General features: G+C 45.1%; 1 protein-coding gene across 1 annotated transcript in view; it reads left to right on the top strand.

Annotated features, from left to right (window-relative positions):
- The window catches only part of LOC142803551 (uncharacterized), a 207787-nt gene that overhangs the window by 100598 nt on the left and 81689 nt on the right, over positions 1 to 25500 (top strand). Inside the window, exon 2 of the mRNA XM_075888674.1 lies at positions 11463 to 11593. Within this exon, the coding sequence (XP_075744789.1) occupies positions 11463 to 11593 (131 nt within the window). The remainder of the gene's footprint in view (positions 1 to 11462; positions 11594 to 25500) is intronic.

A 25500-nucleotide genomic window follows, 5' to 3' on the forward strand; every position in this document is an offset into this window, starting at 1 on the left:
TTCAGCTCTCAGAAGCCACTCTGGTGGTAAATAACCATCTCCTACTTCTCTGGGAGGCTCGGCATAACCTAGTCCGCTGACGGCGCTGACAAAAGCATAATCGTCAGTTCGAAATCCACATAGCATGGCCCACTCAGAAAGCAGCAGAGTACGCGGCCAAGCTCCCTGGCTCCAATTGAGTTGAACGCTGCAACAATAGCTCCAAGCATATGTAAAGTCCACAACACGTGACGTTTCTTCAATTCTCTCATCGACCCTAGCCAAACGCGCAGAGAAAAGCAAACTTATCTTCAACGCGCACTTCACGCCTACGAGGGTGACGCGGATAAATTGTCAGAGGTCCTTAGGGATAAATATCTCTGTGGCCGACGGGACCCCATTAGACCGGCGTTCTTATTTGCAGGCTTGGAGAACGCTGACTTGAATCGTTGCTTTCACCTCTTTGATCTGAAGTTGGCCCTGTCTAATATGAAGTGCGGAACTGCGCCGGGTAGGGGTTGAGTGACGGTTAAGCTTGTAGCCAACCTCTGAGACCCGGCATACCATCAGCTCCTCGACTACTTCAATGAAATTTGGGAGGGGACGAGCCACTGCCAATTGATTAGAAAACGGCTTTGGTAAGGTTCATTTACAAACTAGGCAAGTCTATAAACATTAAAAATCTACGACCTATTTCCTTGAGTTTGTGTGTGGGGACGCTTATGAAAACGATGGTTAGGAATCGGCCCTCTGATTACCTCGAGACCCGGCACACCTTTGCGGGCACTATGTAAGCTTTTCGACCACATCGCTATGCTCAGGACATACTCCTGCAACTCCATAGTGACGCTCTTGAGCTAATTGAGCGTACAGGCAATAATAACATAGTCCTTGCCTTCGATCTCAAAGGGGATTTTGATAACGTCACCCACCAAAATATTCTTAGTCATCTGTCCCAAACAGACTGTGGGCATAATGCTTTCAGGTAGATCCATGATGTATGGTGCCTATTCTTTGGGTACTCGAGGAACACCAAAAGACTGGTCTTCTCTCCTCTTCTGTTTACCCTCATCATGGCTTCTCTCCCCCACTGCTGAAGGATATTCTCGGCGTACGCCATGCTATGTACTCCATTGATATCACGCTGTGGGCAACTCTGGGTTACCTTGGCAGCACTGAGCCTGCAACAAGCAGCCTGCAAGAAGCAGCATCAGTCGTAGAGGATTACGCTCAACGCTGAGGTCTCAAATTCTCTCTAGCGAATTCGGGGTATGTACACCTTCGCTCCAAACCCAAAGACACGACAGAAATCACAATTGCACACTGTGCCACTCCCGGAACGCGAAGAAATGCACGTCATAGGGCTTTATATACACAAGAGGAGAAAAGCTGACACAACCCTGCGCAAGCTACATATGGTCGGAGACCAGGTAGGCCGCATGAGTGGTTGTATCTCGAACAAGCTAGGGGGTCTCAGAAGCCGCGACGCTCCGTGCCTCGCCAACGCTTTCGTGACCAGTCGGATCCAGTATCCGACACCCTTCCTACGATTATGCCAATGTGATAGAAACACACTCATTTTCCGCACGATATACAAGCGCGCCTAGACCTCCCGATCTCGATGTCTAACCAATGCTTTGCAGATTTCGGTATGACCAACACGTACGGGGAACTCAAAGAGGCTCATCTCAACAACCAGTACCTGTATCTTACCAAGTCACACGCTGAGAGATGTCTCTTACACCGCCTACATATATCCTACACCTATCAGGCAGAAGAGCGGACCACGATCCCCGAGGACTGGCATAGTGCGTTGATTATTCAGCCCCTGCCCCAAAAGATGGCTCAGGGCACTCACGATGGCAGGCGAACTGCGCGGGTTAAAACCTTGCAAAGACACTATGGGTGCCGTTTTGGGGTATTCTACACGGACGCGTCTGGCCCTCACCATGAGGGGTGGTACACGGCAGCAGTAGTCCGGCAAATGTTCCCGTTCAAGGACTGACTTTTTGAGTCCCGGACATTACTCACGTGGAGGAAGTCGCCATACCAACAAGCCATGGCGCAGACGACAAGCGTGTAATAACTTTCCTGACACACACACACACACACACACACACACACACACACACACACACATATATATATATATATATATATATATATATGTATGTAGGTATGGGATATGGCACAACGGGAGCGTTGTCAACAAGGATAAATATATTTATTTCCCAACAGTTTCGAGTAGCCACAAAAACACGTGTTTCTTTCTGTCTCCTTTTTTTTGCACTTTTTAGCATCAACACAAACGTTGCATGACAGGCGTGTCATGATTTGCATCTTAAGACTAGTCAATTATGCTCGTCATGCACTTTTTGTCATTGAACAAAATTCGAAGTCTATTGGTATGTGGCGTTTAACGTCTCAAACCACCTATTGATTATAAGTGATATCATAATGGAGGGCTCCGCGAATTTCGTAAACCTGGGGTTATTTAGCGTACACCCAAATCTGAGCACATGGGCCTTTAGCATTTTCACATCCATAGAAAACGCAGCCGCTGCAGCCGGGATTCTCTATACCGCGATCTATGGGTTGGCAGCCGAGTTTTTAGCTAATTTTTAGGCAATAGACCAACACGGGTGGGCTAAATTTGCGTATATATGAAGTACACAAACTAGCTGCGAGAGTGCTAATACAGCATCAAGTAAATTATGCAGTTAATAAATACACGTCATTTTCGTATGATCTAGCAATCATGTTATGCCATGTCTATTCTGGTATGATTCCCAATTACCACACCTCCACAGGAGTAGTCATATGCAGCATATGCCACATATATCACTTTATGTCTTATATCATATACTACTTGTTCGAAAACCCTGACGAAGGCCGGTCCACCGCTCGAAACCATAGGACAAAAAATTAAGACAACCGCTATGTTTTGTGTCATCTCTTCCCAAGTACGTCTTTCCCACTGGGGAAATTTCAATATATATATATATATATATATATATATATATATATATATATATATATATATATATATATATATATATATATATATTTATCTATATGGCTCTAGTAACTTCACCTATACATTAATGGCATTATCCTCTGGTAAATCTCAATAATATTGTGTCATAACACAAACAAATCAGCACGTAGGTATACACTTCTTTCCCATATATATATATATATATATATATATATATATATATATTATATATTATATATATATATATATATATGAGATATAACAGACAGTAATGCCAAGGAATGTACAGGGGAAGTTATTAGAACCAATGGAATGTAAATAAGAAGAAGAAAGAAAAGTGGATGAAAAAATTACCAGCTGTGAGCAGGAATCGAACCCACGACCTTCGAATAACGCGTTCGATGCTCTAACCACTGAGCTATCACAGCGGCCGTCCCTCCATCCACTTTTTGGGGTTTATATGTGAATTTAGAAGTAGGAGTGATATTCGAAGGTCGTGGGTTTGATTCCTGCTCACAGCTGGTAATTTTTTCATCCACTTTTCTTTCTTCTTTCTTCTTATTTACATTCCATTGGTTCTAATAACTTCCCCTGTGCATTCCTTGGCATTACTGTCTGTTATATCTCATTAATATTGTGTTAAACCACGGAAATACGAGCCCTTAGGTATACACTTCTCTCCCTTATTTCATTGAAGGAGGGTCTCGTACTGGCAGACTTGGTGTGTTTAGGTTGTATAAGAGGGACAATGAATCAGCTGCACGCTCATAATAAGTTCACGTGCTACGTGACGCCAAAACATGCGAATAAGAGTGTTTTCACACTCGTTGTTTGGCTTATAGATGGCGCTGACTGTCACTCCTACTTCTAAATTCACATATAAACCCCAAAAAGTGGATGGAGGGACGGCCGCTGTGATAGCTCAGTGGTTAGAGCATCGAACGCGTTATTCGAAGGTCGTGGGTTCGATTCCTGCTCACAGCTGGTAATTTTTTCATCCACTTTTCTTTCTTCTTTCTTCTTATTTACATTCCATTGGTTCTAATAACTTCCCCTGTACATTCCTTGGCATTACTGTCTGTTATATCTCATTAATATTGTGTTAAACCACGGAAATACGAGCCCTTAGGTATACACTTCTCTCCCTTATTTCATTGAACGAGGGTCTCGTACTGGCAGACTTGGTGTGTTTAGGTTGTATAAGAGGGACAATGAATAAGCTGCGCGCTCATAATAAGTTCACGTGCTACGTGACGCCAAAACATGCGAATAAGAGTGTTTTCACACTCTTTGTTTGGCTTATAGATGGCGCTGACTGTCACTCCTACTTCTAAATTCACATGTAAACCCCAAAAAGTGGATGGAGGGACGGCCGCTGTGACAGCTCAGTGGTTAGAGCATCGAACGCGTTATTCGAAGGTCGTGGGTTCGATTCCTGCTCACAGCTGGTAATTTTTTCATCCACTTTTCTTTCTTCTTTCTTCTTATTTACATTCCATTGGTTCTAATAACTTCCCCTGTACATTCCTTGGCATTACTGTCTGTTATATCTCATTAATATTGTGTTAAACCACGGAAATACGAGCCCTTAGGTATACACTTCTCTCCCTTATATATATATATATATATATATATATATATATATATATATATATATATATATATATATATATATATATATATATATACACATGACGTTAGATACGGGAGCGTTATACGCTATGTTTATTCCAAAGCACTACCTCTTACTCGGCTTCTACCAACCATCGCTACCTTCTTACATCACATGATTCCCCCTCCGCCCGAAAGAACGCATGAGCTACAATCTATAAAGCATGGACAAGTGGAGCCTCGAAAAATCAATGCCAGAAAATGCTGGTGTTTTATGTCACACGGCAGTTCCATGCACTTGCACAAAACGTTCACATGAAAAGCAGTTCAGTAATATCTAGGAGACCTCTAGTGGGCGAGGTTGGCTGTTGCGTTGCGAAGAGCATTACCATGCCTTCAGCACGGAAAATGATGATGACACAGCCTGGTTAGTAGTGAGAAACGCACAAGGTTGGGAGTCCTTGTAGCATTGGAAGGTTGGTTGTCTTATGCGTTAGATTCTGAGTCGTATCTACGACAGACGCTTTTCTTGTAGAATGTGTGCTTCTTGATGGATTGTGGTGGCGTGATGCCTGAGTGTTGGGGGTATGCAAGAAGTGCTTCCCCATCTTTCTTGGCGTTTTCTTGGTGTTGCGGTCTGTGTAACTGCAGGCGCAATGAGCGTCTCTGGTGACTTTCCTCTGTGCGAGAAAGTTTGACGTCTTGGAATAGTTTTTGGGTTGAAGATCTTATTTTCCACTATTCGTCAATTCGCTGTTGTCGGTGCTTCGTGTCCGACAACTGCGAAGCACTGGCACACTATGTGAACTGTGGCGGGAGTCATGCTGCATACTCACGCTCCTATTCTTATTGAAAAACGAAAAAGAAATCATTACAATAAAGATAAAAGAAAACATCACATTTAAAGAAGCGAGAAGAAGAGTCTCTCCATTTTATGGTCCCACATAAGCTGATGTGGCGACTCAGGGAGCCGCGTAGCCCCAGCCCTCGCCACTCCTTCGGCCGGCGCAAGGCGAGCCATGGGCTGTGGTGCCTGCCCCCAAGGCGGCAGTAGTTGAATCTACTCCGCCTGCTATTGAACAGAGACGAGAGACTCCAGGGTCCTCGGGTCTCAAGGCCTCACTTCAACAGGCGAAGCCCAAACTTCGAACAAACAGCTTGCATGTGCGGGCATCCAGTGCCTCCGAGGAGACAATGGAAAGAGCGGCGCAGCTGTCTGGAGCGCGCCAAAAAAACTTAAAAGCTTATAACAGGACCTGATGACAACCCTGTTACTTGAGCTAGAACTTTCAGCCTAAACAAGTCACTCCCTTAAAGTATACACAGCATTACTTTACTTCCAATTTAGAAACACAAATTATACACTAGAAAGGTTGAGAACGGCTTAAAGACCTCGATGGCGTCCAAGATCTTTTACACAAGCACTCACCAAAAGTGCTGTGTATACAGGAAACATACTTAAAATCCTCCAATACACATTTTCTACGTATTTACGTCATATTTCGAAAGGACCGATATTATGGCCATTATGGTTAATCAAGGAGTAGCGTGTACACATTTACCCCTCCCGACATCTCTTGACGCGGTGGCTGTTCGAGCAGTACTTCTAAACAAGCTCGTCACCGACTGCTCTCTGTACATACCCCCGCACCACCGTCTTGAAAGACATGAATTCCAGTCTTTAATAGAACTACATGAACCTTATCTGTCTCTTGGGGACCTAAATGCACATAGCGGTCTGTGGGGCGATTCTCGCTGTGATGCACGAGGTCGTCTCACTGAACAGTTTTCCTTCTTTTCCGGTGCCTGTCTGTTGAATTGGAAAGAGCCAACATACTATAACTTCGCCAACAAAACTTACTTGTCTATGGACCTCAGTGTCGTATCTCCTTCACTTCTATCCTTATTTAAATGAAAAACCATAAATAATTCATGTGAAAGTGACCATTTTCCTGTAGTTTTGAGTTAACCAACAACATAAGAATGTCCTCCACGTGTTCACAAATGGCTGATAAACAAAGCAGACTGGGAACAGTTTCACAACACTACTCGTTTAGGTTGGACAGATATATGTAGTTTAAATATAAATGAAGGTGTGCTGTACTTCACAGCTTTTTTTACTGACGCAGCAGCGAAGTGCATAATGCAATTTTCTGGAATGTCCGGCAAGCGAGGTGTCCCATGGTAGAACACTCAGTGTCGGAATGCACGAAAGCGGCAGACCAGGGCATGAAGGTTACTTCGGAACTCATCGACAGCCGACAATTTTGACAAATTTAGAAAAACTAGGTCTCAAGGCAGGAGAACGCGTCGGCAGGCCAGAAGAGAAAGCTGGAAGTTCTTTTCAGAGATCAATTTAAATACACAGGAGGCTAACTTCTAGAACATGGTTGGCAGAGTAGCAGGAAGACAAGTACACTTATTCCCACCCGTAAACACACATGGTGACAGGAAGATCAGGCGAACTTCCTGGGCGCACTTTAAACAAGTGTCTAGCTCGTCACACTATACTTATGCTTTCCAAAAATACAAAACAAGAATAGAAAAACAGAATTAAGAACAAAATTGTACAAAACACGAGGCATCCAACCAAGCTTTCCGCTTAGCTCAGCTGCAAACATCCCTAAACTTCTGCAGTTATTTCGCCCCTGATTCTGACTGTGTGCTGTATGAAATGCTGAGAAACCTCCTTACTGAAACGCGAAAAATTTTACTTTGTTTGTACAATGCTATCTGGCTTTCTGGCACTATCCCAGCGTCCTGGAAAGAGGCTAATAATAACCCCATTTTCAAAGAGGGCAAGGACCCTTTCTTAGTTTCAAGTTATAGGCCTATTGCATTTACAAGCTGCTTGTGCAAACTTTTCAAAAAAAATGATAAACTGCCGTCTTGTATATTTCCTTGAAACAAACAAATTGCTCGACCCATTGCAGTGAGGATTTCGAGAGGGTAGATCCACCGCCGGCCACCTTGTTTGCATCGAGGCACAGATCAGAGACGCTTTCGTCCACAAACAATACTTTTTTTTGTGTTCATCAATATCAAAAAGGCTTATGATACAACAAGGTGTTTAGGAATATTAGGAGACCTGTCCAGCCTTTGCGTGCGTGGCAGAATGCTTACTATAATCGAAAGTTACTTGTCAAACCAGACATTCCGTGTCGGAGTTGGCAGTGCTTTTTCCAAAACATTTGTTCAAGAATCGGGAGTGCCGCAAGGTGGTGTACTTAGTTGCACACTTTTCATTATCAAGATGAATTCTTTGTGTTTGTCGATCCCTCGCATTATGTTTTATTGCAGTTATGTTGACGACGTCCAGCTTGGTTTCAAATCTTGCAATCTGGCTATGCATGTGTGAGTGGCAGGTTCTGCTTGGTTTTAACGAAGTCTCCAATTGGGCTGAATAAAATGAGTTTCGTCTGAATGCACAGGAAAGGAAGTGTGTTTCGATCACCAGAAAGAGAGTCATTCATTCCGAACCTCTTGTTCAACTGCATGGGCAACGTCTTTCTGTTAGTACTAAACACAAATTTCTAGGCCTAATCTTGCACGCCAAGCTAACCTTCATACCGCACATGAAGTATTTAAAAAACAAGTGCATAAAGGCAATGAACGTTTTAAATGTGTTGTCACGCACTACGTGGGGAAGTGACAAGAAGTGCTTGATGAACTTGTATAAAGGCCTCATACGTACCCACGTAGAATATGGGCAATAGCATATCAGTCAGCGACACCTACTGTCCTTAAAATGCTTCAATATGTTCATCATCTAGGCATCCGTCTCTCTACGGGTGCTTTTTGCACTAGCTCTGCGGAAAGCCTGTACGTGGAATCGAACGAATGGTCACTCCACCTACACAGATATTACATGTATTTTAAATATTATCTTAAAGTAAACGCAGACAAGTATCACCAATCACATCCCACTATTATTGACAGGTCAAGCCTTGCTGTGTTTGAGAAACGACCTTTTATGAGACAACCCTGCTCACTCCATGCGAGCTGCCTAGCGAAGGAAACCGGTGTGCCACTTGAACACCGTTTGATAACTCCCGCAGTACGTCTGCCACCGTGGCAGTGGCAGGCGATAGATTACGACGTCTCTTTCTTAGAGGTTACGAAGCTCGCGCCAATTGCACATAATCAGACAAACTTCTTTGAACTACAACATAAACACACATGCCCCAAGTTGTTTACAGATGCTTCAAAGACCACCACTTCTGTCTCGTACGCAGTCGTCGGCCCATCTTTTTCGGAAGCTGGCGTCCTGCACTCTCATACAAGCATTTTCACCAGCGAAGCTTATGCGATACTTGCGGCTGTTAAACACATTGGGCAAATAAAACAACACAAGAGAATCATATAAACACATTCTCTAAGCGTAGTAAAAGCTCTGAAAAGTTCTAAAAAGCACAAGAACCCTGTCCTTGTCTTGCTTTATTCGCTCTTATACACAGCCTACTCATCCAAGCAGCATGTTGTAGTCTGATGGGTGCCAGGACACCGCGAAATACAAGGAAACGTTCTGGTTTACCAGCTGGCTAGATCCGCCCACGAAACCGCTACCAATACATTGATACTGATTCCTGCACTAGACTTGAAACATTTTCTAAAACTAAAGCTCAGGGGTTATTGGCAGAGCACATGGGACACGCACACAGGTAATAAATTGCATGTCACCAAACTGCAACTTCATCATTGGCCGCCAATATCAAAATCGTGCCACTCAGAAGTAATACTTCAAGGTCAAGAACAGGACAAACACACACAACACATTCATTTCTTCTGTCTGGTGGCGATCCACTTTTATGTGATAGGTGTGGAGAAGAGCTCACCATTACCCCACGTTCTGATCCAGTGTAAACAATTAGACACGCTAAGAGTACAACACCTTCCGTTACCTTACCGATAACAGATACTACTTTATCCTGCAATTTTTGTCGGTAGGGAACCACTTTTCACACATAAATTGTTGTTAGCTTTTATGAAAGACGTTCGTACTTTTCATTATATTTTTCCAGGCGTTCCGTAGCATGATCCCTCCGGAGAGGTCTCCGATGCGGTGGCTAAACCCAACAAAGCACTTGCCTCACGTTCTTGGACGCAAGGGTGTGAACGATCGAGGCACTAGTGCTTACGCCATACATGTCCACCATGGTTTATATTATCGCAAGCTTTCGTCATCTGTTAATACCACACACTTTTCACGGCATGGTCATGATGGTAATTCTGACTTCTATGTTTTTACCCGCCTTCGGGTGAAGCAATTTAATGCCCTTATACAGCCGCTATTCACAATTATTGTTCACATCTCTTGTCCCATGAACTTACGCTCTTTGGCCATCAAATAGCTCCTGCGCCACAAAACACCATCAACGCCATTTGGATTTGAGCACAGGGGCTCTAGCTCGAGTGTGAATAAAAATAAAGTGTTGAAGCTTCAACGCTGTCTCGCATTGGTGTGGTAGACGTAGATGCACTGGCAGAGCCAAAGGACAAATGGTTCTGACAGCGGAATCTGTGCGACAGCGTTTACACGTTGCCCACATCGCATTTTTGAAATCTGGTGCAATTTCACACTGCTTCCACGTAACATACATACGTAAACGACACTCCTCAATTTGCATGAAAGTTGGGTAGTTCACTTTTCGTAGTGGGTCCAAGCATTGGGCAGAACATCTGATTGCCGCGTGGAAAGGCTGTGTTCTATTCTCGCTGCATCTCAGTTACGTAGTAGTTTTTATTGCATGTCAAATTTTCCGTTACAATTAAGACTGATGTTTCGCTCACAACCAAACACGCTGACGCCGGAATTTTAGAAACAAAACTAGGAAGATAACGTTACCACGGTAATGCAGTGTCTTGAGCAGCTGGTCGTAATCTGAAACCAACAGAATTCAACAGTGAACGATAATCTAAGTGATACGACAAACAATAAAACATTTTTTCAGGGAAAAGTGAAAACAAAATGAAAGTTCCCGCCTTAATGACGGTCGAACTGGAAGAGCGGTACGCAAGCACTCCCTTACAGCTTGCGCTTCGGGTCTAATTCCCACATTTTACCGCCGTTATTCCATGGTACTGGGGCGGAACCCTCGCTAAAGCCCCTTGATCTAGAAAAGTGACGACACTCCTCTTCGCGCGTGGGTTTACTTCTTGATTTTAATAAAAACACGTACGGCAAACGTGATCGGCTCACTGAATCAGAAGCGAGGCATTGACTGAGAAAAAAGAAGAAGGAGGGGTTGTTGGTTGGATTTAAGCGCCCCCACTAGCTGACCGCTGCCACCAGCTGTGAAGAATCTGCCCTATTCTGCCCTCTTTGGGCGCGCAGACCATAAGAGAGTGCATGCGTGCCGCTACTCTGGTCAGGTCATGATCTAGTAGAGGTCGCCCTTAAAGCACCATCTGATGTTCGTCCGATAAATGCCTTCTATTTGTTTACTGAGTCAGTGAAATTCAGCTCACCGACAAAGTTGAAGAAAAACAAGAGGTCAACTGAAATGGCTCGCAGTGAGTTTTTACCAAGTGTTTTTCACAATGGTGTCTTTTGAACGTCTGTTCCTATCCCAAGTAAGAAGTCTCGCAAGGGATCTTCGCGAGAGGTCAGCCTCAACTGTCTTCTACCACCACTCGGTGGTAGGGGACAGTTGACAGCGGTGTGGTAACGGGAGGGTCAAGTACAACATTCTATACAGAATAGCTCATAGGCAAGAAATTTTGGCATATATAGTTGCGTGCCCGTGCACTACTTCAATGGCACTAGTTCAATTAGATAAAAAAACACGAATTTTGGTGGAGAAACTGCCGCGAAATTTTGCATGGTGGTCCTCTTAAAAATCATAATCCTTGAGGTGCTCCATTTGCTTTCTAGTTCCTGGGCAAGTGGTGCATCGTGAGAGCCTCGGCAAGTGTGTTCCACCATGCTGAGCAGTGTACGTGCTTCGTGGTCAACCGCAAGGCGGAGCGCCTCTACAATATGACTGCTGAGTTTAGGCTCCCAGGGTAAGTAGCACCTACTAATGTGCAATTTTCCGAGTGCACTTATTTGAGTCCACAACAAAATTATCATTCTGCATCTCCCTGGTAGCATGCAAGCTATTTTTGTATTCACCAATGATTGTGCGCACTCAGTAAAGTTTATTCCAATGACATCCCTATGGACTTGAACTCTCTAGTGGAATTGGATTTTATGTTTCCTACTGCCGCGTATTACACCAAGATATTGGTAGAAGAATGTGCGTGCGCAGAAACTAACTATGCAGCTGCTTCAAAGAATTTTATCGTCCGTAGTGTGCAACTTGGCATTGGCTCTGGCGGCAACAAGAAGGCCCACGACTTCATTTCCGGGTACTCTGCTTCTCACTTGTCGCCGCCTGTGTCTCAGCAGAACTGCTATTTTTGTTCAGAAGTCCTAATAACGCCCAACGTTTTATTTAAAACCAACCACGGACGCACCCGTAAGACAGCGTTCCTCCGAGATGCATCCATTATAATCCGCATCTTATCGCGCCATTCAACTGATTATTATTTGTTGCCAAACAGCTCTTTCAGTAGCCTCTCCTTCCGCCCACACCGCTCTGCTCACGGCAGGGGCTGGAGAGGTGCCAATTAGCTTATGCCATCCGAACAATGCGCGGTGACGGTTCTCTTAGACAGGGAAACAGGGAGACAGACGGACGAATGAACAGACAGAAAGACAGACATGCACACAGACACACAGGTGAACGGATAGATGTGGCTAGCGGATTATTTACGATTTGCAATAACACCCTCCGAAGCTTCTTCCTACTCATCATCATTCACTCCGTGGATTTGCATTAATTTTTTTGTGTAACGATAGCTAATCACTTGGCAATGAGCTTTGTAAAATTTAGTGTTCAAGGTTCGGCCTCAAATAAAATGCACGCTCAAATAAAACGGTGGCAAATGGTGGTGGTGAGCTAATAGCGGTGTTAGCGGAGAATTCCGGTCGACGTCCTCGAGAGTTGAAAAAATTGCGGCAGATGGTGGTGGCGGCGAGCCAGTGCTGGCTACAGTGGAAAACGCTGGCTTATTGTGGAGATTCCAAACGTGTTTGGTGGCTGGCTTGGTTAACAAGCTGGATGACGATGGCATGATGAAAGCCTGTTGGATGATGGTGGGATGATGAAAAAGCAGATGTCAGTAAGTGAAACCACCTAATTATTCGTGGTGTTTCACTCTGGAATGCACAGAGAAATATCTTTGCGCTCAAAAGAAACTAACGCCGCTCATTACGCTTTCTAGCAAGTTTTTTTCTCCTGTGGTGTCAACAACGCTTCAATTTTCAATGAGGGCAGTACTTGACTGTGAATGTTTACATTTCTTGCACGTATACATCAGTTTCACATGCGCGTTGTGGTGCTTTGTTGTGATGTTAAGAAGAGAAGAGGTGTCACTTTGAACCGCGAAAGGAAATCCATATAGCCACGCGGTTGTCGAAGAATAAATGAACTCAAGTCCGCTATTACACCTTTCAATAGTAGACCAGAATACAGCGGTCACTTGATGTCGCCATGCTAGAAACGCAAATCTAGAAATTCTTGCAGACCCAATTACTTTAGCCGCACTTTTTGGTTAAAAAAGTGCATGCGACGCTAAAATGGATAACTTTCTTCCTTGGAAATCCGTCAAGACGAGTCCCAGTGAGTTTGACTTTCACTCTTTAAATCTACCACCACGATTTTCACCCAAGATTAGGCCTACCGAACAAGCCCGTACAAGTTTTATTGGTGCTTCCGGGTTTCAGGATACATGATTTTGACGAGTAAGAGCCACAGTAAAGCACAGCCATGCCATAGCTTAACCTGAATGAAGTATTTTTCAGTGTACAGTGTTTGTGCAAAAAAGCACAAACATCGATGCGAAGTGGTGCCAGCACTTCCCGCAACTGTACGCCTCCCGTCATCGACAGTCACCGGTAGTACTTGCCTGCACCTCTCTGTCGTTTTTGCGAGAACACAGACTTGGCCAATCGTATGCTCACCGAACCAACATGATAGCATAATGTTTCTTGCGCACTACATTCGTTTTGCCCAAGTATTTGTTGCTAACGGTATAGCTACAGCAGTGCGCTGGCATGACTGCGTTGTACGTTGCGCGCAAAACATCGCAATACGCATCATCAACATCAATTACTTGTATAAGTGTGTCTATCAAATGAGGCTGGAGGTGTCATAAAGCCTGAGCAGTTGTTGCCCTTTAGTACGAGCGAGAAACGGACAATAAATTTGAGAGTAACCGCCGGTAAACTTTACCTGCTATTCAGTTCTCTTTGTTTTTTTTTCTTGTGGTTATGAATTGTGAGAAAAAACATAGTGCTGATGCCATTATAGCAGTGGCAATGGTTAGAGGCAGCAGTTGTTTGTGTTTATTAAATGTGGAAATTTAGTACCAAGTGCAGATCATATCTATTTGGAGTAAGCAACAAACAAAGCAGAAGTTCAATGGTCCGTTCGTAAGTTCACTGGCCATTAAGAGCAAACTTTCTACAAGTTGGCATGTCCCCGATTTCCCTTCTTGCGCTCGACTAGACCACACGCGCGAAAACTTGCTCCTTTTGAGCTGAACAAACGGCCGAGGCTAGCCGGGAAGAAGGTGTTTCGCCCCCTCCACCAGTGTTCCACTTATAGGGGCGAAGCTCCTTACAGCGGCACGCGTTTGTCTCTTGTAGTCGTAGTAGTAGTCATAATGTGTAACCAGTCTTACATTTCGACCTCCAAGGTGGTTCCGGTGAGAGATTTCTTCTGTGCGTTGTTGAACAATAAAAATTTGCGGCGTGCGCGTTGACTAAAAGCGGAATTCTCCTGTTTTTCATTCCCTCTTGGCAGCCATTAGCGTGTACATTGAGCACTATCTGACAAGAAAAAGTTGCTACGTTATACTCGCTGGGCATAACCTCCTTGGTTTTAGAAAGGTTTAGCAAGCGTTGGGCCGCAGTGCCATGAATACAGTGAACTAGTATATACCATGAACTCTAGATGGTTAAATGTGGGTGTGATTAGTGAAGAAAACGATGACAACGACAAAAGTGCGGGGCAAAGCGCGTAGGATTTTGAGCCAACTGTGCGCGTGAGGTCAGCCAATCAGCTGATGACCTGTGGTGGCTCATAGAGGTGGCGTACCACGATTGGGCCACGTGTGACCATCACGTGGCGGTAACCTTTGTGGCTGGGGATGAGCCGAAGCAGCGGCAGACGGGAGACAGCGGGCCGAAGCGTCGGACGCAGGCGATCCAGGTTCCGGCCAGGGAACGCGGCCGTCCACGCTACTACCGTCCAACTACCAGCTGGGGTGGCATTGCCGGCACGAGTACTGCATCTCGGGGCGCGGCCTGGCCTGCCATTCTCTTCCTTGCCGGGGACATCGCGGATCGCGGCGAGGCGTCTCCGTGGCCAGACGTTCGGCACAGCGACCTACGTGGCCTGGCTAATGGTCAAGGTTGCGCCGAGCATCGCGTCTCGACGCAAGCTGTTCGCTGGACGGGCTGGCAACTTACACGCATGGAGCATCGCGCCTCCGATGCGGGTTGACTGCTTCGCAGTCGTACCCACGCCACCACTCCGCCAAGCGTCATCGTCACCATAGCGTCACACATCGAGACGGACCCCGCTTCCGATCACCTGTCGCCGCCTCCTGCCCTGCAACTCGGCGTTCGTCGGGCCCTCTATCTCATCGTGAGGTTTTGGAACTTTCCGCCTTGAACTCACGTTCTGTAGTTTTCTTATTCCATCAGACAGTTTTGTTACTTATTCGGCTTCACGGTTTTTCTGGTTCTGTGTTCTATGTTTTTTCTTTCGTGCTCTGTCATAAACGTCGCGTGTGTTGTTACCGCGTCGTCTCAAAATCCATTTCTCCTCGCACGGCACACAAACAAGCTTGACGAACCTTGGCACCGATAAAGAAGAATATTTTCATTACAGCGGGAAGTAGACACGAAGCGCAAGCCGTAAGAAAGTGTGCGTGTGCCACGTCTCGTTTAGTCCTTGGAATGTCCGCTGGATGGCGGTGCGTCTATATGGGGAATATATGATGAAAAGATGCGAGATGGTGGTACTTAGAGTATTGAATAGATGGACGGAAGGACACGCAGACAGATGCATGAATGGTCTCACGAATGGCTGCATCGACGGATGGACGCATGGACGGACGCAGGGACGGACGCACAGATGGACGTGCGGACGCACGAACAGACGCACGCACGGACGAGCGAATGGACGCACGGATTGTCGCTCGCACAGATGGACGCATGGACAGGTGGAAGCAAGAACGAATGGATGGACGGATGCTTCGCCCCACTCTCCATCATTCACTCCGTGGATATGCTGCCATCTTTTTACTGCCGACTTTGCTGACTGGTGAAGGTGTAGAAGTTTGTGCTTTTTTCCAAGGAGACCTTTCGAAGAGGCCCTATCGAATCGAAGATTTTCAAGAACCCCTTGAAGAAGCCAGCGTGCTCATAGCTGTCAGTCGTATAGATGCATTCCATATGAGCCACGTCTGGCTTGTCAAGTTTTGCACGCGACCGGCAAAGGACACTGTGCTTGGCAAATGTGGCTTACGTGTGAAAGTTGGATATTATGCAATCATTGATCCTTGTGAGCAGAAAATCGCGCTGAAGATTCGCTGGGTGCCTTTCCGTATCCCAGGAGAGGCTCTTCAAAATTCTCTGAGTGACTTTTGTGAAGGGAAGGACGTGCGTGTTGATGAGCGGCATGTTTTTGGATTTGAGTTTGCAGAATTCACAACGCCAGTTTTTGAGATGGTCCTCAAAGAAGGCGTGACAGGGGAGGAACTACCACATCTGTTCAAGTTCTACAACAGTTTTGTACTTCTCTTTGTGCCCGGACGAGCACCAGTATGCCTGAGGTGCCGAAGGCGTGGGCATATCAGACGTGATTCAGACTTCGCGGTGCACGGCGTGTCGTGCTTTTCGGCACGCAAGGAATAACTATGGTAGAGCGTATGCCGGCGTTATCGGTGCGTCTCCTGCTGTGGACGACATCCACAGGAATGTTATGGACGCCGATGAGGCAGGGACTGTGGCACCAATAACGAAGTATTGTTCCCAGCAACGCGGACCATACATACAACCCGGGTGCTCTAGGAGTTCGCCGACAGAGCCTGAGGTCGCCCACGAGAATACGACTGAAAAGCAGAACGCGGTGGAGCAACACAAATGCGGTGAACACCGCGGCTGTGACCTGTCAGAGGATAGCGCAGCACTGAAAAAGCGTCCGACGACAGATGCTACTTTGCCAAACGAGAAAGCATCCGACGTCAAGCATGAACACTGCGAGTGTTTGCCACCCAAGGCAAGTGGTCAGAAGGACAATACATCTGCAATGTCTCAATCGGCGTCCTCGTTACCTGCGCTCGTCAAACGGCGCAGAAAGTTAGAGTGGTGGCCCTGAGCCTGGACGCTCAATTATCGTGTTGAGCTAATCGTGCAAGACTGTTCACACTTGTTGAAAACGATGCGTTTAACTGCACCGATTCGCGTGGGCAGGCTTAACATGCGTGGGTTGCCTGCAAGACGTAAACAGTGTCAGGTTAGGCATCTCATTGAAGAAAAAGTCTTGGACATACGTGTTGTCTAGGAGACAAAGGTCGAAAGCGAGAGTGGAACGAAACATTTGGTTACACCTTTCAGCACACGTTCTGACGTGTGTGTTAGCTATGCAATGGGTACTTCTGCAGGGTGTGCAATACTTAATAGGAAATGTTTACACATTGTTAAGGAAACAGTTGTTACCTCTTTGTATGGAAGGTTTGGTTTGTGCGATTTTACTTATGAAGAGGAAAACCTCAGAATAATTTGTGTGTACACACCAGCAGACCCTCGTGATAGCTTATTTTATTTCCAAGAACTGTGTCCTTATAACACTAATAAGGTAACAGTTGTTCTTGGAGATTTTATTTGTGTGTTCAGTGCAGATGATCACTCTAGCTACTTGGATAGAAAAGATAACAGCGCTAATTAGATAAAAAAGAATACTGACAAGTATTCCCTTCAGGATGTTGCTTTCTTTGCTAAAGGCGGATTGCAGAATCATTATACTCGTTTTCAGGGATCTAGCCACGCAACATTGGACAGAGCTTACGTGGTATAGAGCTGGCAAATGTTTGTGATGGTTATGGTGTTGAACAAGTCTCATTCTGCGATCACTTACTTGTCATGTTCTCCTTAGGCCAAAAAAGCTCACAAACGCGCATTTATATGGGAACTCTGGAAGTTTAATGCTAAACTTCTTTTAATGATGATAACTTTCTCGTTTGTATGAAAAAAGCATTACACAAACTTAACACTCTTGCAATTAGGAACTGGTCGGGAAATTTGGAATCCTTTGTGTATACCGTGAAAATGTCTGCCAGGGAAAGGGCTCCAGAAATGCGGTACAAGGAATGAATGGAAGAGAATAGTTTAAAGAAGTTACTTGTGGAATACAGCAAGGCAGACACAGAAAACGCAGGATTTTATAGCAAAGTTGTTAGAGATATAAAAACAAAATGGAGGCCATTGATGTCACGAAATTCCAAGGGGCAGTTGTAAGGGCTTAAGTAGACAGGTTACTTTCTGATCTTTTCTTATCTTTTTTTTCCTTCCTATTCTATGTGGCCGCATTCAGCCTTTGCAGCAGACACTCTCTCCCCTTCACTATCAGTTCGGGAGCGCCCTACCTTCTTTCCACTTGTCCACTGGTTTCTTTCAATTTTCTCTCTCTTTTTTATCTCTTTCCCTTCCCCTTGACGGGCGCATCTCCTCACCCCCGGCTTCTCGGCGGGCCTTTCTGTATATCGCGCTTTCGCGTTTGTTTCTTACGGGCGTGCGCGATACGAGTGATCGAATGCTTTTAACTACTCTACTCTTCTCTCTTCTCTTCTGTCTTTTTAATTCCCATCCCCATCTTCCCTGCGCTTAACTGTGGAGGTGCCCTCGTTTAAGAGAGGCAGTAACGGGACTGCGCTTTTTTCTTCCTTTTTCATCTTTCAAAGCCACTTGGTTAGGAGTAAGACACATTCCACGTCACATCCCGCTGCGGTGGTCTAGTGGCTAAGGTACTCGGCTGCTGACCCGCAGGTCGCGGGATCGAATCCCGGCTGTGGCGGCTGCATTTTCGATAGATGCGAAAATGCTGTATGCGTTCAGATTTTCGTTCACGTTAAAGAACCCCAGGTACTCAAAATTTCCGAAGTCGTCCACTATGGCATCTCTCATAATATTATGGTAGTTTTAGAAGGTTAAATCTCACATATAAATCAATCAATCAATCAATCACGATTCACGTCATTTCCAAAGCAAGTGGAGCTCACCATGTTGGGAAAACTCAAGTTTTCTTAATGTCCACTCACGGGCACGTCTCTCTGGACAGCAACCACCACGCCGTGATGGCTAAGTTAATTACAAGCCGACCATTACGACCACTGCGCAGTACAGTCGTTCACTTTCACCTTGACGTACGATTCCCCGGTATTCGCTGCCACCACAATCCCCGCCTTCAATTTCTTCCTGGCAGCTTGGTTCAAAAAGCTAACGGCTGCAGCTCCTGGGGATGACGCTGCTGGTACGACTTGCTCTCCAATTCTTCTAATGACGCTCCCGACCAATAAAAACCTGATCGATGTTGATGTGGATGGTTTATCTGCTGACGGTGGTGCGGTTACTGTGATTAGCATCTGTACTGCACGTGTTACTATTGCTGGCCGTCAAACTTAAGCTTTTTTAACATTTTCACTCACTACACCATTGATGTGATCCTCGGCCTTGACTTTCTGTCCGCTCATTCCACCCTCATCGACTGTTCAGCTGGCACTGTGCAACTTGACTTACCGTGTCTGATCGATCCAACCAATACACCCCATGCTTGTCTCTGCTGTGCTGAACATGTCCTTTTGTCACCGTAAACTGTGACCTGCATCACCGTAACGCCCTCGCCACATGTATCCGATGGTGACTATGGGCTCACGTCAATCACATCTATTCTTAGGATTCACAGTGTTACCTTCACACGCACTTTTGTTCAGTTACGTTCAAACCGTGTCTGATTTGCTGTGCATGATTGATGAATATGTAGGGTCTAACTTCCCAAAACCACCTTACGATTACGAGAGACGCCGGAATTCCTGCGCTCAACGTAACTCTGTGTCCACAAGTCTTCTCGCGTGGAATATATCCCTCGCCATGCTTATCTCAGCTCTGTTTGCTCTCGAATGCGTCATCTAAGCTCTGTTTGTCAACAATGCTAGATACCTCAGCTACACACATTCTCGATATTGGCAACCAAGCCTGTCTCCTGACGTGAAAAAAACATGATCGCAACAGACCTTGTGCTGCATCATGCTGAAGCAATCGTTCGCGTCCTTGAGTCATATTGGGACGTATTTGCCTTTTTTGATCGTCTGCAAGGTCAAACCAGTGCTGTAAATCCCCTCATTGACACCGGCGATGCCTCCCCTGTCCATCGACAACATTACCGTGTATCTCCAACCAAGCGTAATATAAATGAAGCGGAAGTCGACAAAATGCTGGCAAAAGACATAATTGAGCCATCATGTAATCCATGGGTATCGTCAGTAGTTTCTCAGGAAAAAGGACAGCACTTGGCGATTCTGTGTTTATTACCGACACCTGAATAAGATCACGAAAAAAAACGTTTACCCACTACCACGCACAGAAGACGCCCTAGATTGTCTTCATGGTGCTAAGTACTTTTCTTCAATTCGTCTAAGATTGATTGATATGTGGGGTTTAACGTCCCAAAACCACCATATGATTATGAGAGACACCGTAGTGGAGGACTCCGGAAATTTCGACCACCTGGGGAATTCGTCTAAGATTAAGCTACTGCTAAATTGCTCTCGACGAAATTGGACCGCAATATTTATTTATTTATTTATTTATTTATGAATACTGCAACCCAAACATAGGTGTTTGGCAGGGTGGATATACATTTGATAAATTTACAAATCGGCAAACGAATAAATATAAAACAGGTAAGGAATTTACACACTTTCACAACGAAAAAAAAAGAACAGTGGTTTGTAATAAACCGGTATAAGAACATATAGAGAAATGAGCGCTACATTCAAGATGATCACAAGTGGAGAATGGTTACAGTGATTGAAATAAACAACAGGAGCACATGTCATATAATTTATACACTCACTGCTAGAGCTGCGCAGCAAAAAGGTTCAAGGATGACTGGGAAACAACTTCGTTACTAAGGTTATTCCATTCGGTAATTGTCTTAGGGAAGAACAAATACTTGAATGTGTTATTACGGGTGGAAAATAGGGTTACTGTAAAGGCATGCCTCTGCCTTGTGTTATATCCTGTGGACAAATGAAGTATGTCTGATAAGTCTAACTTAAAATAACCTTTAACTAACTGAAAGAAAAATTTCAATCTCACTACTTTATTTCTTTGTGTAGGTGTTGGGAGGTTAGCTTTCGCTAATAAACATGTTACTGAAGTACGACCAAAACTGTTATAAATAAACCTAACAGCTCTCTTTTGAATTTTTTTCCATTTCGCTGATATTTTTTCTGGTGTAAGGGTACCAAATTATGGATGCATAATCTAAAGTAGGTTGAACAGTTGCATTAAATGCGACTAGGCGAACGGCGGGAGTGGAGTGCTTAAGAGCTCGTCTAAGATAAAATAATTTGTAATTGCACGAGCTTATTACAGTGTTAATATGTCTCGTCCAGTTAAGGTTATTCGAAATCCAAAGACCAAGGTACTTGTAGTGTTGTACCTCCTGCAAAAAACATTATTGGCTAATATGCAAAATGAAGAGTGTTACGTTTGTGAGAAATTTTCATGAAAACAGTCTTTTTAAAATTAACTGACATCTGCCATTTATCGCACCAACGAATGACCTTTTAAAATGCATCGTTTAAATGAATTTGATTAGTATGATTTTATATTTCCGAGTACAGGATCCAATCATCCGCATATAACTTCACTTTTACAGGTATATCATGTGATATATTATTTATAAACAATAACAAGAGGAGCGGTCTGAGCACAGAGCCTTGGGGAACACCCGAGTCAACCGGTACTCTACGAGAACAATGGTCATTGAAAAAGACGTACTTTATTCGATTCGAAAGACAACCGGAAGTCCAATGTAGAAGCGGAGTATTCTTGAGTATTAAATCCAGTTTGGAGAGTAATTTATTGTGACAGACCGTATCGAAAGCTTTAGCAAAATTCATGAAAATTGCATATACCTGTTTTCCGGAATTTATAGATAGTGCGAAATCATGAACTGTAGTTACCAGCTGAGTACAAGTAGAAAATGCTTTCCTGAATCCGTGTTGTGAACCTGACAAAATATTGTGCTTATCTAGGAATTCTGAAATATGCTTATGTATGATGTGCTCAAGTATATTACAGAAAGTTGAAATTATTGAGATCGGCCAATAGTTAATAACAAAAAACCTCTTTTTCAGCCCCGATGATCTCTTTCAGTCTTAAATCATGCCCTTCTGGGTATGCAATGCTCCGACCACCTTCGAGCGAATGATGGACTCTCTTTTGCGTGGGTTCAAATGGTTAATTTGTGTATGTTACCTCAACGACGTTATCGCATTTTCTCCGACCTTCGAGGCCCACCTCGACCACCTTTTTTTAATCCTTGCTGCTTTTCGCAACGCTAGTTTCCAGCTGAACTCGTGAAAGTGTCACTTTGGACACCAGCGACTGACCATGTTGGGCCACCTTGCAGAATCCTCTGGTGTACGCTCTGAGTCCGATAAAGTGCAAGCAATGCGGAACTTCCGCATTCAGACCTCTACTAAGAAAGTGTGCAGGTTTCTTGGTCTGTGCTCGTACTTGCCACGTTTTTTGGACAGCTTTGCGAAAGTCACCCGTCCTCTCACAGACTTACTGAGGAAAGAGGCCCTATTCAATTAAGGTGCTGCGCAGGCTATGGAGTTCTCCACAGTTATCACGTTGATAACAACACCACGTGTTCTGACCCGTTTTGACGCTGCCGCCCCTACAGAAGTCCGTAACAATGCCAGCGGCCACGGAATCAGTGCCTGCTATTTCGGTCCATCATCACATCGGATGCATCCGCGTTATCGCTTATGCTAGCCGCCTCCTCACCGCAGCCGAATATAACTACTCAGTTACCGAAAGGGAATGCCTTGCTCTCACTTCGGCGGCTGGAAATTTTTGGCCCTTTTACATGGTCAACATTTCACTGTCACAACTGATCAACACACACTTTTCTGGCTCTCGTCCTCGAAGGAACGCACAGGGCACCTTGTTCGATGGGAACTCTGGCTGCAACAGTAAAATTACTCGGTATCCCACAAATCTGATCGTTTACACCATGACGCTGACTGCTTGTCTCGGAGTCCAGTGGACCCGCCTGAGGCGTTTGATGAAGCGCGATGTGTCCTGTCTTTCTTCGCTCTAAAAAAGATTCGTGAGGAACAGCGCCAATATCCTGTCTTAAGTACATCAACGAGAAGCTTGATTCTGCCACACCCTATTCGTCCGCTCGATTGCTCACGCTTAAAGACGGCACATTGTACCTTTACAACACCCGCTTTGACAGACCCGAACTTCTCATTTTGGTACCTTCCCAGTTGCGTGCGAGCATAATCTACCAGTTTCTTGACGCTCTCGCAGCTGGTCACCTCTCACTGTCTCGGACGTATGACCACGTACGACATCAGTTTTACCGGCCCAGTCTTTATCGCTCGTTCTATAGCTATGTCGCCTCATGCGACCAATGTCAACTACGAAAAAACCTTCTATGAGTCCTGCCGGGTTCCTCCAACCACAAAAAGTTCCTTTTCATTCTTTCCTTTGATATGTTCTTGACCTCCTAGGCCCCTTCCCATAGTCTGCTTATGGGTATAAGATGGTAGCTGTCGCGACGGATCACACAACACGGTACGCCTTTACACGGTCTCTACCGACTAGCTGTGCCACGGACGATGCCGATTTTGTCCTGCACGACGTAATTCTCCATCATTGAGCCCCACGCCAACTCCTCACAGATTATGAGCGCTAGGGCCCCGCCGTGGTGCTCTAGTGACCAAGGTGCTCGGCCGCTCAACAGCGGGTCGTCGGATCAAATCCCGGCTGCAGCGGCTGCATTTTCAATGGAGGCAAAAAGGCTGTAGTTCCGTGTGCTCAGATATGGGGGCAATATGGAAAACCTTCAGTGGTCAAATGTTACGAAACCTTCCACTACGGCATCTGTCATGATCACATGGTGGTTTTCGGACGATAAACCCAACAAAGTAATCAATCGAGGGTGCTATTTTCTTTTTCGAGTTATTTAACACCGGCTCCCTTCTTGCGTGACGAAGCATAAATTTACTATGGCCTACCCGCGAACTAACACACTGACTGAACGATGTAATGGGACTTTCACTGATATGCTCTATATGTGCGTATTGTCCGTGTTGTGTACTGACGTCACACGTACATTTTATTGCTTATCACTCACACAAGCAGCGGTGGCCTTATCACAAGTTAACAGCCATTCTACCAGTCTTTAGTAGGTCTGGACGTCAATAAACCTATGTTCATTTCGCAGCTGAGTGTCCGACTGATTTACAACATTGGCGACGAGGCGAACCGGTTTTGCGAAGCTGCCGTCAAAGAAGGCAGGGTGGCTCTCAGTAAAATCGGCGAGGGTCGTCTTGGCACGACCGCGTCTTGGGATGGGTACGTCTTTGTGGTTGGAAAGGTTTTGCGGCGTCACCAAGATGACAACGAACGAGCAGAAAAGAGTAGTTCTACTGAGTCGCCGCGATTATGCAGCGTACCGCATTATCGTAATCCTGGTGAAGCCAGTAAGACCGACCACGGCAAGCTATGACGAAATCAAGACAGTGGTTCGCCAGCACCTGCACACGAACCTTTCCGAGCTGCTCACAAATAAGGTTTCCGTTCTACACAAGAAACCAGGCTGCTGATGAATCGGAGGTTGCAGGCAAGCTACGTCACCACTTCAGGAAGCTACCCGAAGACTACGGGTTGATTGACAATGAGTTACCGCTGGACATCATGATGCGGAAGCATTTCTTGTGCGACATCAAGAATGAAGCAGTTAAGCAGACAGTTCTCGCCAAACGGAATCTTACGTTGCAGGTTCCGTACGACATGGCCGTGACTGCTGAAGCTACAGCACAACAGCAGCAAGACATGCGCAACCAGGGGACGAGATGAAAAATAGCCAGGCCCTAATTAGAGCCACTTGCATGAAACAAGAAATCAAGGCGGAACGTTCCAGTTGCTATCGCTGCAACGGTAAGCAAGCTCTGCATTTCTGCCATTTCTGAAAGGTGGCATGTTTCAAGTGCCGAAAAAACGTACAAGCAGCAAAAGCCTATCGTTCAAAAGACGAAGTTAAAAAGTTGGAAAAAAAGACTTTCCGGGAGCAAAAAAAGAAAGACAGTAGAAGCAAGTGCGCTTATGAAATTACGCAATTATTTATCGTTTATGAAGTAGTCTAGCAAGAAGAAACGTTCGTGGTAAACGTACAAAGAGAAGGGCGAAATGTACGAATAGGATTCAATTCTAGAGCATCGTGTTCAATGGTGGATAAAAACTCGTTTGAATCGTTCGCGGGAAAGCAAAAAGAAAACACTCCTCCACACAACGCTTGTAACCTCGTCAAAAGAGGCGCTGTCCGTAGTTGGTCGCGCAAGTGTTGTGCCGAAATTCAAAGACCGGATGGCCAAACTACCTTTGTTTGTAGTGAAGAAAATAGAGAACTGCTCCTTTGGATGGAACTGGTTTGGCTATTGGGCTTTGGGTTGCATGTAATTCAGAATATGAATGTTGAAGAACTGACTTTACAGTTTTCTGAGATGTTTCGCAGTGAACTTCCTGGCCTTAACCACCAGTGACATCCCTC

This window comes from Rhipicephalus microplus, chromosome 3 (genome assembly GCF_043290135.1).
Source record: "Rhipicephalus microplus isolate Deutch F79 chromosome 3, USDA_Rmic, whole genome shotgun sequence".
Taxonomy (NCBI): Eukaryota; Metazoa; Arthropoda; class Arachnida; order Ixodida; family Ixodidae; genus Rhipicephalus; species Rhipicephalus microplus.